This window comes from Dendrobates tinctorius, unplaced genomic scaffold, assembly GCF_039654945.1.
Source record: "Dendrobates tinctorius isolate UK_male_01 unplaced genomic scaffold, ASM3965494v1 ptg000015l, whole genome shotgun sequence".
Taxonomy (NCBI): domain Eukaryota; kingdom Metazoa; phylum Chordata; class Amphibia; order Anura; family Dendrobatidae; genus Dendrobates; species Dendrobates tinctorius.
Genome location: NW_027361683.1, coordinates 51920838 through 51940075, shown reverse-complemented (window position 1 = coordinate 51940075; position 19238 = coordinate 51920838). Strand labels below are relative to the sequence as shown.

The 19238-nt window shown below is 38.1% G+C and overlaps 1 protein-coding gene across 10 annotated transcripts in view; it reads left to right on the top strand.

Annotated features, from left to right (window-relative positions):
• HIVEP3 (HIVEP zinc finger 3) overlaps positions 1-12809 on the top strand; it is a 432823-nt gene extending 420014 nt beyond the window's left edge. For all 10 annotated transcript variants that reach the window (XM_073564176.1, XM_073564194.1, XM_073564177.1 and 7 more), the window contains one exon: positions 4735-12809. In XM_073564176.1, coding sequence (XP_073420277.1) covers positions 4735-5190 — 456 coding nt within the window. In that variant the 3' untranslated portion in view covers positions 5191-12809. The remainder of the gene's footprint in view (positions 1-4734) is intronic.
• Positions 12810-19238: the final 6429 nt, after the last annotated feature.

The window sequence follows — 19238 nt, the reverse complement described above, 5'->3', positions numbered from 1 at the left end:
TAGACGAGTTGTACTTTTGAATAACCTAATTAATTTGACTGGAAAATGGGAAAAAAATTACAAATGAAGAGAAATTGTGAAAAAAAAAATGCAATTCTTACAGATTTTTGGGAATTTTTTTACGGTGTACATTTTGAGGTAAAAATGACATCTCAATATGATTCTGCTCATCAGTATGAGTACGTTGATACCAAACATATCCAGTTGTATTATTAACTAGCTGAAGAGCCCGGCACTGCCCGGGCGTAGTAACTAACTGTGGTTAGTTATAGCAAATTATAATTATCCTCCATCCCATAGTCCCGTGCCCATATACCCATCATACATATCCAAGATCCCATAGGCCCATGCCCATATACCCATCATATACTGTATATCCTCCATCCCATAGTCCCATGCCCATATACCCATCATACATATTCTCCATCCCATAGTCCCATGCCCATATACCCATCATACATATCCTCCATCCCATAGTCCAGTGCCCATATACCCATCACACATCCTCCATCCCATAGTCCCGTGCCCATGTACATATCCGCCATCCCATAGTCACGTGCCCATATACCCATCACACATCCTCCATCCCATAGGCCCGTGCCCATATACCCATCATACATATCCACTATCCCATAGGCCCGTGCCCATATACCCGTCATACATATCCTCCATCCCATAGTCCCGTGCCCATGTACATATCCGCCATCCCATAGTCCCATGCCCATATACCCATCACACATCCTCCATCCCATAGGCCCGTGCCCATATACCCATCATACATATCCACCATCCCATAGGCCCGTGCCCATATACCCGTCATACATATCCTCCATCCCATAGTCCAGTGCCCATATACCCATCACACATCCTCCATTCCATAGTCAACCATTATGATATCATAATGAGCGGCGGGGCTTGCAACCTATGATGACATCAGTGTCGCCATGGCAACCATTGTGACATCATAATGAGGGGCGGGGCTTGATAAGCACACACTGTTTCCCCAGTATGCAGATAGGGGCATTATGACATCATAATGAGGGTCGGGGCTTGACACGCACACACTTTTTCCCCAGTATGTAGATAGGGGCAAAATTGTTTGGTGATTTGGAACGTGCGGGTTTAAAATTTCGCCTCACAACACAGCTTAGGACGCTCTCGGGGTCCAGACGTGTGACTGTGCCAAATTTTGTGGCTGTAGCTGCAACGGTGCGGATGCCTATCCCGGACATACACACATACACATACATACATACACACTTTGAGCTTTATATATTAGATTTAGTGGTGTGAAAAAAAATCATAAGTTTGCAAGCAAAAATTTTTTGGGTTATGTCACCATTTTTCGAGACCTATAACGCATTTTTGTGGGTGCGAAACAAAGTTTTTCATACCATTTTGGGATAGATGTGATATTTTCATTGCTTTTTACAGCACTTTCTTGTGGAGTTGTAATGACTAAAAAAACTTGAATTTTGGCGTTCTTGATTTTTTTTCCATTTTCAGTGTTCACTGATCAAGTTAATTTTTATATTTTGATAAATTGGACCTTTCTGAACATGCCAATACCACATATGTTTTTTTTTATATTTGTAATATTCTTATTTTTAATAGGGGAAAAGGGAGATGATTTGAATTTTATTTGAATTTTTTTTTTTTACATTTTTAAAAAAAAATTTAAAACATTTTTTCTTAACTTTTCACTGTTCTTGTTAGTACTTTTATTGGACTTGAAGTTGTGATCATTTGATCTCCTGTGCTATATACAGCAATGCCACAGTATTGCTGCATATAGTAAAAATCATGGTCTCCTTTGAATCCCGATCACTGGCTGGGTTTCAACAGAGTTCTGTAATGACTAGCAGGGAGTTTTCAGCAGACACTCGCTGTCGTAGTAACCCATTGGCAATCCGCAATCATGTCAAGGATGCACCGATGGGCGCATGCATGGGCCACCATTCTGGCGCATGTTCAATGCCACTGTCAGAGTTTGACAGCAGCACTTAACAGGTTAACATTCGCTGGTGGAACAGAGTTCCAAATCTCTGCGATTGTTAGAGGCAGGTCCTGGCTATAACACAAAGAAGCTAAGTAGCGAAACGCGCGTTGGGGTCTTTCAGCCCACATCACAGTAAGGTTGGTTTTTGGCTTTATTTATTACAATTATTTAAATCTCATATACCCTTCTTGGCAAAGTGGCTATTATTGGTGGTAGTCCCATTAGGTATCAGACTATAACTTTCTTTTTTGTGGTCTATTTTTGTAGGTCTGTGTTTCGGATCACTAAATAATGCACTGTTGCACTTTATATGACTGACTTTTGCACGTTTTGTACATCCCCCTTTTTTTGGTGGTTATTACTTTTTTGCATATAATTTAATACCTTTTGTGTACTCTTCACGGCCATCTTTATTGGTATATGTGATTTTTATCAAATTGCCACTTTTTTACTTAACCCAATTTGTGTGTGGTACCTAGGTGTTGCTGATTTCCTTATGTATGTGTCATGATCTGCTTAGTTCATGGGATTAGGTAGTTCAGAGGTTAATCTGGACGGCCTCACTCGTCGCTTATACTCAGATCCTTGGCCGAGTGTTTGTGACCCTGGTGTGCTTTGTGACTGTGATACTTTATGCTTGTTTGGTTTTGACCCGGTTCTGTCCCTGTTAGGCTAGTTTCACACTAGCGCTTATTCGACGCAGCGCACGGCGCCGATAAGCCCCGCCCCCTGCCGGCTCCCTGCCCGCCCCATCCGGTCATCGCCGCCTACTGTCGCACATGGACGCTTGCGATCTGCGCACCCTATCTTTAGCATAGGGTGCGCAGATCGTGCGCTGGCCTGCGCTAGTAGGATTTTGGTGTGCGCTGCGCACTTTTGAAGGTGCGCCGTGCGCGCCGAAATGCAACATGCTGCGTTCGGCGCGCACAGGCGCACCTTCAAAAGTGCGCAGATATGCTAAAGATAGGGTGCGCAGATCGCAAGCGTCCATGTGCGATAGTAGGCGGCGATGACCGGATGGGGCGGGCAGGGAGCCGGCAGGGGCGGGGCTTAGCAGCGCCGTGCGCAGCGTCGAATAAATGCTAGTGTGAAACTAGCCTTACGAGTTCTGCCTGTTCCTTTTGTACTGCATTGCTATATCTGTGTATGACTCATTGCTTACGTTCTGACTATTCTCTGCTTGTCTCTCTGGTACCGCGCTGCCCTCTCTGTGTATGACCCCCCTGCTTGTCTGACCTGAGTTCCCCTAATCTTTACTCCAGGATTCCTGTAATAGAATCCTATAGTCATCTACTGCAGCAGGATGCTAAGCCACGCCCCCTGGGGTCACATGATCGTAGGTCCTGGTACTGTTTACTACCTTTAGTGTCACAGGTCCTGTGCTCGGAATTTCCCTGCAGTTTCGGACCCCGGGCCCTCCCGTAGTCTGGGTGAGTGACCCTGCTCAGCCGCGGCAGTCCGCTGGCGCTGACAGGATCCTGATAGTATGTAATGATAAATGACTTATTTATAATCTTGATTTTATTTTTCATTTTTGTATAACAATAAAATCTATATATATTTTATGTACTGCTCCTGGTCCTTTTTTTCTTGGGTTCCTGTGATGTTATAATGGATGAGCTTTAATACTATTAGCCTTTTTTGGGATTACTATCAAGGACCCACTAGTGTGCCCCATCTAGTGGCCCATTCCAAAATTACACTTACCCAGTCTATGAATACTGTATACTACAAGTGCCCTCCTCTATTGTACCCGACAGATGCACTGACTTACCCTAAGCTATAAAGAACATATTACAATACAATGGCATACAACATAATATAATACATCATGGTAACGCATAATGTGGCGGTACCAATAAGACAGTCGGTAATACACAGCCGTGTAGCAGTACCGAAGACATCATAAAAACTGTCCATTAGTTTACAATACATAATACTATTAGAACTCTTTAAAGGGGAGGTAGCATTAAAGAGAGAGTCTACACAACCCCTTACACAAACCTAATATACGAGCACTCCCAGATGCTCGGATAACACTTGAGCATGCTGAATAAGACATTATCTGAGCATGTTCGCTCATCACCAGTCACCACTTCTGTGTTTTTCACGTACTCCTGGTTTTGGCTTCCAAATACTGATGTAAAATACTGACCAAATAATGAACGTGGCCTTATACTGTGGATTACAGCAGGGTTTATAATGGCTAGCTTTCAGTTTTGTATCATTCGTCTACATAATTGCTTCTGTACAATTAAAAGTATGATACAGAAATCATAATGTACTTTATATGTAAAATCCAGACTGCAGATCTTCATCTAACTGCACTACAGCGGCTTAGTGCAGTGATATGTAATATTTGGGTTAATGAACCGTGTTTTTAACCTCCAAATTTCCACTACTGGATATTATAGCTGTTTTGCTTAATTTTCTTATAATAATTTATTAATCTTCATAAATTCAACATTCTCACACCAACTCTAGAACCTGCTTACACTGTTTTTCTGGTCAAGGACATGTTTTCTACCTGTAGGAAGGCAGAAGTTTTTCATGTAATAGGGAGAAGAGTATTTCAATTTTAAGTATCTTTATAAAGCCATGAATACAATAATTTTTAAAATGGTTATATTGAAGATTATACCTATGAATACAACATTAAATGATGACTAGCATTATCCAGATAGCAGTTCTTCAGAAATGAGCATTGTTTAACACACACTGTTATTCTATTCCAGAAGCCACGACCATCCGTTTTCCCTGCTCAACCAAGAACCTTTTACTCAACTCTTACGCTTCATACATTACCAAGGAGTGGAGAAAACTTATATACCCATCTGCCTCTGCATTCACAGCATCTTCAACGGACACCCTACCCAATGATCCCTATTGGGGGCATCCAAATGGTACAGGCCCGGCCCAGCCCTCAACACTCTCTAGTAGGACCTATATTCTCTGAACTACATATAGAAGGTCCTTATAAGGAGCCACTCCAAGGAGGAAGCGAGGAGCTACTCAGGACTAACAGGAGAGAAGAAGAAGACAGGGTAATGTCACCTCCCAGCACAGCCCAGCAGAGCTCCACAACGCCAAGCACTTACTGCCAAACTGCTTGCACATCATCTCCACCACCTGGAACGCCTCACTCTAGCACTGGCTCTCAAAAGGAAGAGCATGTGGAAGGGGAAGGGTGACTAGACTCTACCTAATGGGATGACCCCAGTCTCAGATCTTTCTCTGTAAAATCAATATGTAGGTTACAGCATGAGGCTAACGGTAAGATGAAAGAGGAGTCCTTTGAAGGATAACAGTCCTAACTGTTGAAAAAAGCAAATACAGCATTGTAAGATTTGTTATAGATCCTTTCAAGGGTACAGGGTAAGAATTGTGTGGAGTTCAGGAAAGAAACATTTTAAGAATTGAAAGTAGTGAACATGTACGAAGTTAAGCATCCAGGGTACATTTGACCCTTTTAGCGTACGCAATTTTATTTTCTACTATGATATTGAAAGAAAAATGCATCCACATCTATATTATAGAATGATTTATATATATATATATATATATATATATATATATATATATATATATATATATATATATATATATTTTAGGGTACACAATACACATCTTTTCCCTCCCACTCTGGGCCAAAGGGAACAACTTCATTTCATTCCATTTTTTGTCCCACTCTCTCACATCCCATATGCAGTTTATCTGTGCCTTTTTATACACAATTTTCTTTTAAGATAAGAATATATATAAAAAAGGAACTTTCTACGCTGTGAAAATGTGAATCTTCTCCAATATGCACCTACTCCTATTAATATTTTATTGGGGAAAGCCTGATTTCTATGAATCATGTACGCTGTGCTGCCCCTTATAATGTGATCCTGAGATGGTTGAAGGAAATGCACTGAAAAAATTGTTTTTTATTGTTTTTTTAAGCATATGTATCTGAGTGTGTGTGTATATATATATATATATATATATATATATATATATATATATATATATATATATATATTGAATTGGGTTAGATGTCTAAAGTGGTGTACAGAGGTATTTATATATCTTTAATTAGAACTCTATGGTCTTTTTCTGTTTTTGCTTTAAGGGGGGTTTGGGTACAAAAAAAAGAAAGCTTTATTTTTATTTTATGTTGTCAATAAACCCAGCACTTGTTAAATGTGATGAAAGTGGTACAGCACTTGTAGAGCTGCAGTATCTGCACTGTATGATATGGAGGAGTACCATTCAGGATATGAGAGCGCTATCAACTGTGCATTGTCAGTGGACATGCTGCGCTGCACAGAGACACCATGTATGGTGTCCATTTGTTTGGCACAAGAGTTTCTTCCTTGGTGTGGAATACATTACTCCAGGGTGCTTACATGGTACTTCTTGAATGCCGGTTACAAAAGTAGTAGTATTTTATTTAAAACTTGTATTATAATATTGATTTCTTGATAAATCATCCTCACACTCATTTGCTTGGGAATTGCCCATGTATTTCCATGTTCCTTATATTATAGGATTACACCCAATCACTCATTCAGGTTTGAGTGCAATCTTTTATTAATTAAGCACTTATGGAAAATGTCTTTACCTAGCACCTTACTTCCATAGATTTACCTAATTCCCTTGCCATTCTTTCTCATTCTCACCAAATGTATGGTACTTTGTTCATTAATATTCCCACACCTTTACCCCCTATTTTTTGCACTTTTGTAGCTACTTTAACGGCTAGGATACACTTTTTAGTCTGTTATGTCAGCCAAACCATACTTGTAATGGAAATTGATGGTATCTATTGAAGAACCCAAAAACAAAGTTATCTTGGGGGTGATGGTTTTAGCACTTTTATTTACCATTGAAACCATCAAGTACCTTATTTTCTAGGTTCCTCAGCATCCGCCGACTCTGCGTATATAACCATTTGAGGCCATCCTACTATTTGGTGTCCCTTAACCACCTTTCTTGATTCAGTCACTTTCAGTATGCACATCTGTGCGTAGAAATACGGTGACGTGACAACTGACAATTTGTACTGAAACATGACTGCCACAACTCTGAGCCAAGAGGACTTTTTCTTGCATGCCTGCTTGTATAACTGGTGCTTAGATAAGTTACACATTCTGCTGTTTGACAGGAGCTTGCACTACATGGACATCAGGATTTTGGGGATTTCTATTCTTGACTATTGACACATGGTAGCTACCATATTTATTTACCTATTATACCTAAATGTAATGTTTTGGTGCACTTAGGCTAATAGTATGTAACCTGTGTATATATAGTAATAAAACACACATGCATTGTAAGCAGACACACATGCAAACACTGATTATCATTAAAGTTTTTTCGGAGATTTTTTTTAATCTTTTGTATTATTCTCAATTAAAATGATCCATTTGTTTGGACGATGGGAAATTAGATGCAGCGTAGATTATTTCTACGTACTACCTCAGCTGACGTAGTATTCATATCAGTGATCATGGCGGAGGGCTGCTAGTTAAAAAAAAAATAATTTATTGAAATTGAGTGAATTGAGAGTGGTTTTGCATCTAGCCACATGCACTAAACGGTGCAGTTTCTAAGTTTCTGTTAACATCTCAGTGGCTCGGAGCATCCGTAGATCCAACCAAAAATATTGGCATAAATAGCCCAGAATGCTGCGCTATATTGTGCATTTAAACTTTGATAGACCTAGTTACAGTAATTGGTTCTTGCTGAGAACCATTGGTGTCCGTTATGAGAAGGAACAGAGTCAGCTCCTTTATTTTTGTGGTTCTGCACTTTTGACAAAGCAGAACAATGGAAATGATGAATGCAGATGTGAATAGATCATAAACAGTTTGCCAAAGCAAAGCAGATGTTTGGAACAGATCAACACTCTGAAATTTTCTAAATGGATACAGTGTGACAGATGACTGTCTGGTGTTTGTCATTTAACCAAGCTGCGCCTAACAAAAATATATAATTGCATGTGGATCACAGCACTCCGATTCGGTGGTGCACTAGTAGGGTCCTGAAGAATTAAGCACTCTATGGTAAAATTGAGGTGATATTTATTAGCAATCCAATATACGTGTTTCATATATATATACTGTGTATATATATATATATATATATTATTATTATACTACACTTTGGTCAATACCATAGACCTTCAGATACACAGATTGTATTTAGGAGAGACAGAGTGTAGGATAAAGTGCTGATGGAAAGGCAGCATGAACACAGTATTGTGGCGCCTAACCACTGTGACCCGCTACCTTTCCACTAGTTGTTTTCCATCACATAAGCCTTTCATAAATGCAATCTCTGCATCTGAAGAAGGTCTAAGGTATTGACCAAAACGTTCCATGTACAATTAACATGCATGGATTGGATTACTAACAGATGTCATCTCAATTTAACCATGGAGTATCTAGTTCTTCTGATCTAGCAAGAATATAGAAACCCTCCAGTCATAGTACTTACAGGAAGGGGCTTGTACTGTATTTTCAAACTGGACTAATTCATGTTTAATGCAACTTTTAATGTAGCAAAGCAATGGATTGTATTTGGTTAAATCAGTCCTATATTGTGTAAATTATTAAACCTAAAATACAAATGAATCCAATACAAAAAATATATCCTGATGAAATATATGCAAGCAATCCTAATCCTTGAATGGTTACTTTTGTTGTGTGTGTGAAATACAAACTATATTTATACCTTTCTTCTAGAACACAAGATATGTGTAGAATTCTTGGTCTCTTGGGTAATGGAGAGATTATCCAGTATTCAGGTTTACAGCGCTTAGAATGTCTTCGTTTTATTTTACTCTTTTCAAACAGACTTGCTGCCAACCACCTTTTACAGTAAGTGACTTTGATGAAACATTTATTCATGAAATTGGGAAAATATGGCCTTGCAAAGCAAATGCTATTGGCACAAGGTGTCCACATTTACAGGATGTACATTCAATTTTGTGAAATTTGGGAAACAGAAAGAATACTTTGATTTTTCTAATGGCACTGCCAGGTGTTTCAGGTCATTCCAAATAAAGTTGGCTAAGGGTACAGTGATGCAGGAATATGCATTAGTGTTAGATGTAAAAAGCTTTAGAGAATGTAACATACCCATTACTGTCTAGTCTTATTCACATGCAATTAAACAATGTATAGTAAAACCCTGCGGAAATCTTTTCACAGAATCACGTTAGGACATGGGCTTGATATTTGCAATTTACTATGTCAACTTAGAATTCGAGGAATTTTGTATGCAACGTTTGTAAAAAAATATTGAATATGTCATAATTTAAGACAAAGTTTCAGCTAAGTGTCAATGAACAATGAAGATAGAAGCTATTGCAAGAGGAATCATATCATGAGTCTCTATAGTACACATATACAATCATGGCCTAAAGTGCTGGCACCCTTGACATTGTTCCAGAAAATGAAGTATTTCTCCCAGAAAATTATTGCAATCACACATGGTTTGTTAAACACTTGTTTATTTTCTTTGTGTGTATTGGAACAAGACAAAAAACACCCTTTGTAATAAAAAACTGCAATCAGCCACTTCCTATAACCATCAATAAGCTTCTTACATCTCTTACCTGAAATTTTGAACCACTCTTCTTTTGCAAACTGCTCCAGGTCTCATAATTGAAGGGTGCCTTCTCCCAACAGCAATTTTAAGATCTCTCCACAAGTGTTCAATGGGATTTAGATCCGGACTCATTGCTGGCCACTTCAGAACTCTTTAGTGCTTTGTTTCCACCCATTTCTGGGTGCTTCTTGAAGTGTATTTAGGGTTATGGTCCTGCTGGAAGACCCATGACCTAGGACACAACCCCAGCTAACAAAGAGCACCACATTGCAACCAAAAATCCTTTGGTAATCTTTAGATTTCATGACGACTTGCACACGGCACAGCCAAAGCACCCAATGCTAGAGGCAGTCAAACAATCTCAAAATAGTCCACCATATTTGACTGTAGGTATTGTGTTCTTTTCTTTGAGGGCCTCATTCCATTTTCGGTAAACATTTAGAATGATGTGTTTTACCAAACAGTTCTATCTTGGTCTTGCGTACATTTGATTTTGGCTTACGTACATTTTGGCAGACTTCAGTCTAGCTTTTTTATGCCTCTGTGTCAGCAGTAGGGTTCTCCTAGATGTCCTGCCATAGCATGTCATTTAATTCACACTTTCATGAATAGTTCACACTGACAGATGCAGAACAGCTTGAATTTTTTCATAATTTGATTGGGGCAGCTTGTCCACCATCAGGACTGTCCTCTGTTGAAACCTTTCATCAATTTTTTTCTACCGTCCATGTCCAGAGAGATTAGCTACAGTGTCATGGGTTGTAAACTTTTTTATTATGTTGTGCAAAGGAACATCAAGATCTCTGGAGATGGACTTGTAAGCTTGAGATTGTTGATACTTTTCAACAATTTTGGTTCTCAGTTTTCTTTTGTTTCTGTTCTCCATGCTTAATGTGGCACACACAATGCAAATATTGAGTCTACTTCTTCACTTTTTATCTGGTTTCAGATGTGATTTTCATATTGCCCACACCTGATACTTGCCACAGGTGAGTTTTAAAGGAGCACTACAAGTTTGACGCAAAGTTGTTTACCAACAATTTTGGAAAGATGTCAAAAAATTTGTCCTGCCCATTTTGGAGATTTGGTGTGAAATTATGTCCAATTTGCCCTTTTTTCTGTTTTTTTTTTTTTGTTCCAATACACAGGAAATAAACAAGTGTATAACAAAACATGTAGCTGCATTAACTTTCTGGGAGAAATACTTTCTCTGGTACAATTTCAAGGGTGCCAACATTTTCGGCCTTGACTGTACATAATATGGCACCTATAAAAGTCTGAGGACTTTCTGTCCAATATCTTAGATTGACATATGATGTTTATTTCTATTGGATTCTATAAGAATTGTGAAGAGAAATTGTGCAATGTTTCATTAGATAATTGTTACTGACTTATTCCCTTAATAGTATGTTTTTTAAAAAGTAATACCCACACACGTCAGAGAGACGTGCTTTGTGCACACAGATCTGCCATGTGCATGTGGCCTTATGGAATGGTTTGTATCTTCAGCAGTCTTTTCTCCAAGTTGTCACATCATTACCTCCTGTTTCTTATGTGTCTGTGAAGTTTGGAAAAATATGAATGACATAGTCTGTATTATAATATATCATTTGTATTTTAGGTTTAATAGTCCTTTTAGAACCATGATAATGCAATATCATATAATGTACAGTATACTTTGACTTAGGAGCATACGCTTCTGTGAGTCTGATGTCCTGTAGATCTTTTGATAATACGTGGAGGCTAGTACTAGTGATAGGAGCCAGAGCAGCTATATCTCAAGAGGAATTAGTTTGGTTTTTCTCCCATAACCAGTGAATATATGACTCCAACCTACAGTGTATGGCATAAGGGATGCTTGTCTGGTTATTAGAGATAACTGAGTATTGGGAAACCCATAGTTTTTTGGAACAATAGTAAATAGGTAATTTATAAGCGGTACTTAATGAGATCCACTGCATTCAGGTGATGGGGTGGTTGAGGCACTTAAGATGGAGAACAGCTCTCACTTGCAGTGATGTGTTGGTTGCTTTAGGTATAAGCACAGTGTTATCTTCTAATTTGATGAAATTTGAATAAGAAGACATTTCTATGTACGGTATGTTATTTTTCTCCAGTGGCATAGAGAACCTTATGATTGTTATAAATACTATTACTCCATTTATATAAAAAATGTAAAGGTATAACTAGCGTTTTTACCTTTCCCGAAAATGGCCTCAATCTCGAGGTTGTAGGCAATGTTTCTTTATTTGACAAATCAAATGACACTTTGCACTCCAGCTGTTACATGCCAGTGGGCTTATTCCACCCCTGTAGGAGCAAGTCATATTTTGCACCTTAGTCTTCAAAATGATTTCTTCTTGTAGAGATTCCCAAAGTGTTTTAGAAATGATGGTCTGCAAGCATTTTAGAGTTGAAGGAAACTTTTTCTCTTTATTTCCAGGCTCAAAACATGTATTCATGATTGTTCCTCCCCAACTCTGGTACCTCCAACAAGCCTATAATGGTTTATCTAGAACTATATTAATAACTGAGCTGGGGAAACACACAAGATTTTTTTTTTTTCTTAAATGAATTTTCTTACTGTTAAAAATGTTCTTTAATTTCATTAAGTTCAGATATTCATGTCTAATACAAAAGTTTGTATTTGTTTCTTCCCTTTTTTACCCTTTCTGTTTTCCTTGTGTATTAATATTTGTGCACTTACTTGGCAATACTTTGCCCGTCTGTGACACATAGGGTAAACAAGCCAAGTTTCCCCCCTTCCTTATTTGAGGTAAGGGGGATCTTCATCTATTTCCTATTGTAAAATGGCAATACATTCCTATGTGCACGAGCTAAGGTGCTGTATAGTTGTATATACATGCAGTGGGTTGCGGGTGGGTTGTGTGGTTGGGTATGAAAATGCATCAGGTTTTTTCGCAGAATATAATTGGTGAGAGAAATTTGAAGCACAGAAAGTCTGCGAATTGTAAATGTAGATGACAATAGATACATGTTTGTTGAAGTATTTTAATGCAAGAAAACTACCATTTCTGTAAATGACCTGCTCCATGAGTCTTTCTCTCTGTATGATATTCCTCTTTATATATACATATATTAACCCTGCCGTGAGGACAGGCATGGGAACATTTTTAATATGAAAGAGAAAAGAAAAAAAATACTAAGAAAGAGAATTGAGCATGTGGAAATAAATTTTTACATTCCCAAAGATGCAGTCTGTGTTTTTAATATGTGTGTATGTATTTGTATGTACATGTAATACTTGACAGTACGAGTGCACTAGCAAAAACCAAGGACAAGTTTGTATGCTGAATGATATTGTGCACACAGAAATGTACACATTTAACCCCTTTACTCCCAAGGGTGGTTTGCATGTTAATGACCGGGCCAATTTTTACAATTCTGACCACTGTCCCTTTATGAGGTAATAACTCTGGAACGCTTCCATGGATCCCGGTGATTCTGACATTGTTTTCTCGTGACATATTGTACTTCATGTTAGTGGTAAAATTTCATTCATATAACTTGCGTTTATTTGTGAAAAAAACAGAAATTTGGTGAAAATTTTGCAATTCTCCAACTTTGAATTTTTATGCCCTTAAATCACAGAGATATGGCACACAAAAAACTTAATAAATAACATTTCACACATGTTTACTTTACATAAGCACAATTTGGGAACCAACAATTTTTTTGTTAGGAAGTTATAAGTGTTAAAAGTTAACCAGCAATTTCTCATTTTTACAACACCATTTTATTTTTACGGACCACATCACATTTGAAGTCACTTTGAGGGGTCTATATGATAGAAAATACCCAAAAGCGACACCGTTCTAAAAACTGCACCCCTCAAGGTGCTCAAAACCACATTCAAGAAGTTTATTAACCCTTCAGGTGCTTCACAGGAATTTTTTGAATGTTTTAGAAAAAAATGGAACATTTAACTTTTCACAAAAAAATTACTTCAGGTCCAATTTTTTTTATTTTACCAAGGGTAACAGGAGAAATTGGACTGCAAAAGTTATTGTGCAATTTGTCCTGAGTACGCTGATACCTGATATGTGGGGGGAACCACTGTTTGGGGGCATGGCAGAGCTCAGAAGGGAAGGAGCGTCGTTTGACTTTTTCAATGCAAAATTGGCTGGAATTCAGATCCAACGCCATGTCACGTTTGGGAGCCCCTGATGTCCCTAAACAGTGGAAACCCTCCACAAATGACCCCATTTTGGAAACTAGACCCCCAAAGGAACTTATCTAGTTATGTAGTGAGAACTTTGAACCCCCAAGGGCTTCACAGAAGTTTATAACGTACAGCAGTACAATTAAAAAATCATATTTTTTTCACAAAACTTATCTTTTCACCCCCAATTTTTATTTTCCTAAGGGTAACAGAACCCCAAAAGTTATTAAGCAATTTATCCTGAGTACGCTGATACCCCACATGTGGGGGTAAACCACTATTTGGGTGCATGGCAGAGCTCGGAAGGGAAGCAGCACCATTTGACTTTTTTGGCTGGAATTGAGATCGGATGTCATGTCGCGTTTCGAAAGCCCCTGATGTGCCTAAACAGTGGAAAACCCCCCACAAATGACCCCATTTAGGAAACTAGACCCCCCCCCAAGGAACTTATCTAGATGTGTGGTGAGCACTTTGAACCCCCAAGTGCTTCATAGAAGTTTATATTGCCAGGGCATGAAAATAAAAAAAATCATATTTTTTCCACAAACATGATCTTTTAGTCCCTAATTTTTTATTTTCCCAAGGGTAACAGGAGAAAGTGGACCCCAAAAGTTGTTGTCCAATTTGTCCTGAGTAGGCTGATACCCCTTATTTGGGAGAAAACTACTGTATGGGCACACATCGGTGCTTGGAAGGGAAGTAGTGACATTTTGGAATGCAGACTTTGATAGAATGGTCTGCGGGTGTCATGTCGCATTTGGAGAACCTCTGATGTGCCTAAACTGTTGAAACCCCCCACCAGTGACCACATTTTGGAAACTAGACCACCAAGGAACTTATCTAAATGTGTGGTGAGCACTTTGAACCTCCAAGTGCTTCACAGACGTTTATAACGTAGAACCATAAAAATAAAAAAATCATTTTTATTTCCACAAAAATGATATTTTTGCCCCCAATTTTTTATTTTCCCAAGGGTAACAGGACAATTTGGACCCCAAAAGTTGTTGTGCAATTTGTTCTGAGAAGGCTGATACCCCACATGTGGGTTTAAACCACTGTTTAGGCACATGGCAGAGCTTGGAAGGGAGGGAGCACTGTTTGACTTTTTCAACGCAGAATTGGCTGGAATTGAGATCAGACGCCATGTTGCGTTTGGAGAGCACCCGATGTGTCTAAACCGTGGAAACCCCCCCAATTCTAACTCCAACCTTACCCCAACACACCCCAACCCTAATGTCAATATAAATAGATTATCCGGCCCTCAATATTGCTGATCAAAGTTATTTTATTTCAAATTCATAATCCAAAGAAATTGTAACGTTTCGGTCTTAATTGACCTTCATCAGACTGAAATAAGTAAAAAATATTTACATAAGTTTTTTAGAAAGAATTTACATGACAAAATTACATATAAAAAATAATAAAATAATTAGTGGCAATACTTTCTTTTATAGAGAGAATATCATATAATTATGCTTAGACTCTTATATGGCAAGTCACAAATAATTACATGCAAAACAGTCTCATGATCCTAAGATTAAACAAAATCCTACTGTTCTCAGCAAAAAATAAATGCATAAAGAGAAAAGGGTTAATATCTATGAAGTTTGCTCTACCTGGAAAAAGGGGAAGGAGAGATTTGCTTACCAGTTTATGTTAATTGAAGATTATTCGTGAGAAAAGGTAGAAAAAAATCTGTAAGCAAAAAAACACCTAAATAAGTGCTGGTGAGCGGTATCATAATAATCTCCAATGTTATATAAAGGAGATCTTCAATGGAATATTCTGAGAATCTTACCCCAATGTATCATAAGTAAAGTCCCGGTAGGAGCACTCAGGAAAATGGTGTACTGCCAGTGGAAATGCGCCCTAAGGAATCAGTGAGCGGGTGCGCCCTATTACAGTGTCATATCCGGAAATGGGGGGGCCGATACTTACATCTAAGCGTCAGTGGAATGTGAGTGAAAAGGCGTGATACCGCAGACCGGAAGTGCGTCACTCATGCTGCTAGGAGACGGAGATGCTCAATTATGCGCTCACATGGAACGCAAACAGGAAAAGGTTGGTGCAGGATGGATCGTGGTGGAACGCAAACAGGAAGAAGATGGCGCAGGAGACGATCCAGGGTGAAAATAGAGGAAGGCTCATTACTGGAATCTAATATACAAATATATTTCTTGAAATAGATTGAAATCATGGCGCGACTTAAAAGACATCAAGAAAATCGTATTAGGAAGGATAAATTCAAAAATTGTATACAACTTTAACAAAATTTACATAAAAGAAAAGACTTACAGGGCACAATAGAGGACACCAATTGAGAACAAGATTACAGAGTCATATATATAGAAAATATTAATTATCCCATAATGAACCCACAATAGTCATGGGGAATCATTCAAGGCATTATGTTGAATGTGTGTGTGTATACACATAAACAAAGTAAATGTGTATACACATATACCAGTAGGATTCAAATTAGACCCACAATATCGTAATCCCTGTTAAGTCCCTTGGGTTCTAAACTTTGTAAATAATGTATCCAATAGGCTTCTCTTAACTGAAGTTTCCTAATTAGATCACCGCCTCTTCTATTCACATTGACATGTTCCAGCACCAAAAAACTGGGCAATTGTATGACCTGCCGTATGAAAATGGTATGGAATTGAAAGATGATGTTTTTTACAACGTATGTCCGATTTATGGTGTGATACGCGATCTTTGATCGCCTGTGTAGTTTCACCAACATATATTTTCCCACATGGGCATTTGATAGCATATATAACAGATTTTGAGTCACAGGTGTAGAAACCCTGTATAGGGATATCCACACCTGTGAGTGGATGTGAAATTTGGGAACCCTTAAGGACATTTGCGCATTGGGCGCACTGCAAACAAGGAAATGTACCCTTACGTTGTGTGGAGAGGAAAGTCTCTTTCGAGACTATACGTGATGAGCCAATGTCTGCCCTAATCATTTTATTTTTTAAATTCTAGGTCTCCTGAAACAAGGGAGGAAAGGGTTTTGAAATGCTGAAACATTCGGAAAACTGTCTCGCAATATATACCAGTGTTTACGAATTAAATTATGTAATTTATACATAAAACATAAAAGGATGGAATGTGTGAATGAAAGGAATTTGATCCGATGTGGAAGATCTGATAATAGTATTGGTTCTGTTTTGACATTTTTGAAGTAATCATCTAGGATAGCCCCTTTGTAAGAATTTTTCTTCCATCTCATGAACTCTTTCCAAACAAGTATTCGAATCGCTAACTATTCGGTGTACTCTTTCAAATTGGGATAATGGAACAGATTGTTTAACCGCCTTAGGATGGCAACTCTGATAGAGAAGTTATTCCGATCTGTATCTTTAACATAAAGATCAAATGTCAAATTACCCTCCTCATCTTGTAATACCTTAGTGTCCAAAAAGGTAATCTCCAATAAACTAAAGTTAAGGGTAAAAGTTAGCTCTGGCCAAATGTCATTTATTTGTTGAAAAAAACTCTCTAGACTATCCGTTGAACCTCTCCACAAACAAAAAACATCATCGATATAACGATGCCTAAAAAGGCAATGAGATTGACATAATTCATTTGAATAAACATAATCAGATTCAAAAAAGGACATGAAACAATTAGTGTATGGGGGGGCCACATTGGACCCCATTGCTGTACCTTGTCTTTGAAGATAGAAGGTATCTTCAAAAATAAAAAAATTCTTAGTAAGAACAATTTCTAATAGCTCCATGAGAAAATTGATAACAGAAGCATCAAAGGAAGAACCTTCTAATAATCTTCTGATGGCTGTCATGCCCTTTAAATGTTGAATAGATGTATATAAATTGTTTACGTCAAAAGTTACTAATAAAGTACCAGATGGTAATTTACCAAAATTTTTAATGAGACGTAGAAAGGACCCTGTGTCTAAAAGGCACAATGGAGTATTCTTAATCAGAGGTGTTAAGATCTTCTCTAATAAGATTGAAAGAGGAGATAAAATAGAATCTGTGGATGCTACTATGGGTCGGCCTGGGGGCTTATCTAATCATTTATGGATTTTGGGTAATAGAATACGAGAATTAATGGGTCTTTTTTCGTTAAAAAATCCCGTGTTTTAGTATCTATGATCTTTAAATTTAAGGCCCTCTCCAAAACAGCTGTGATTTGTTCTTGAATAGATAGTCAGATTAGTGGCAAGGGATTGATAAACCTTCCTATTTGCTAATTGAGATAAAACCTCATTTATATAAAAGGACCGATCCATAATCACAATTGCTCCTCCTTTATCCGCAGGTTTTATTATAATATCTTTATCCTCAATCAGTGTCTGTATATCAATGCAATCCCTTTGGTCAAGGTTAGACCGAAGACTGAAATCACCCCTGCTGATTCTTTTAGAATAGTCAGACACCTCCCTTTCAATAAGTGTTATAAAAGTCTCAATTGGATGACTATTCTTAGGTGGCAAAAAGGTACTACGTAACCTTAAACCTAGATCAGTCAGATTAATTGGTGTTGGTTTGGTCACAGGTAATATTCTATTATTAGGATTACTAAAATGAGCCTTCAAACGTAAGTTTCTGTAAAATCTTTGTAAATCCATATCTTATTGAAAAGAATTAAACCTAGAAGTCGGGCAGAATGATAATCCCTTTTGTAATAAACGTGTTTGTGAAGAATTTAGGCATTTAGCAGAAATATTTACTACCAAACTGGCATTACCTGGGGATCTCTGTGTGGTGTGACGATTGGTTTCTGAAACATTGGCCACCCCTCCTCGTCCTTTTCTTGGGTAAGGTCTCCGACCGGAGCCTAAAAATGGTTGTCTGTAAGAATCTGCACGTTCGCTGTCTGAACTGGATGCCGAAGTTCCACCCATGTTTCTGTAACAATGATAATTTGGACGAGAGGAGGTGCCCTGCCATTTGTATACCCTTTTATTCAAATAATCCTGAGTGTCACAAATGAATTTTTTTCTCTTCCGTTTTTCTGTTTCCTTCCTAAAGGTATCCACGTGTTCAGTTGTGCGAGATTTCACCGCATTAAATTCGTCTTTAGATAAAGTGTCCTTCAATTGTGTTTCAATATTAGATACTTTGTCTAGACTGTTCTTAATCTCTTTATTGAGATGTTCCAGGGTCAGTGTCATTAGATCTAGTGAGATTAAATTATTAAGAATTTGTTCGAATTTCTGGCAAAATTCTGAATTATCCTGGAACAATGTTGGTCTTAAAGATACACGGAGGCCTCTTGGAATCCTTTGAGTTTTGATATACTCAGCAATGGTGATGCTGTGGAGTTCTAAACCAACAAGATAACGGGATTCACGTTCAAGATCACGTGTTTTAAATTCGCTGCCTGGGATCTGTAAGAATTCTCCCGATGCTGTGACTTGTGAGATAATTTCCGCCACCTGTGTGTCACTATACGAAAAACCACTCGACATTTCTT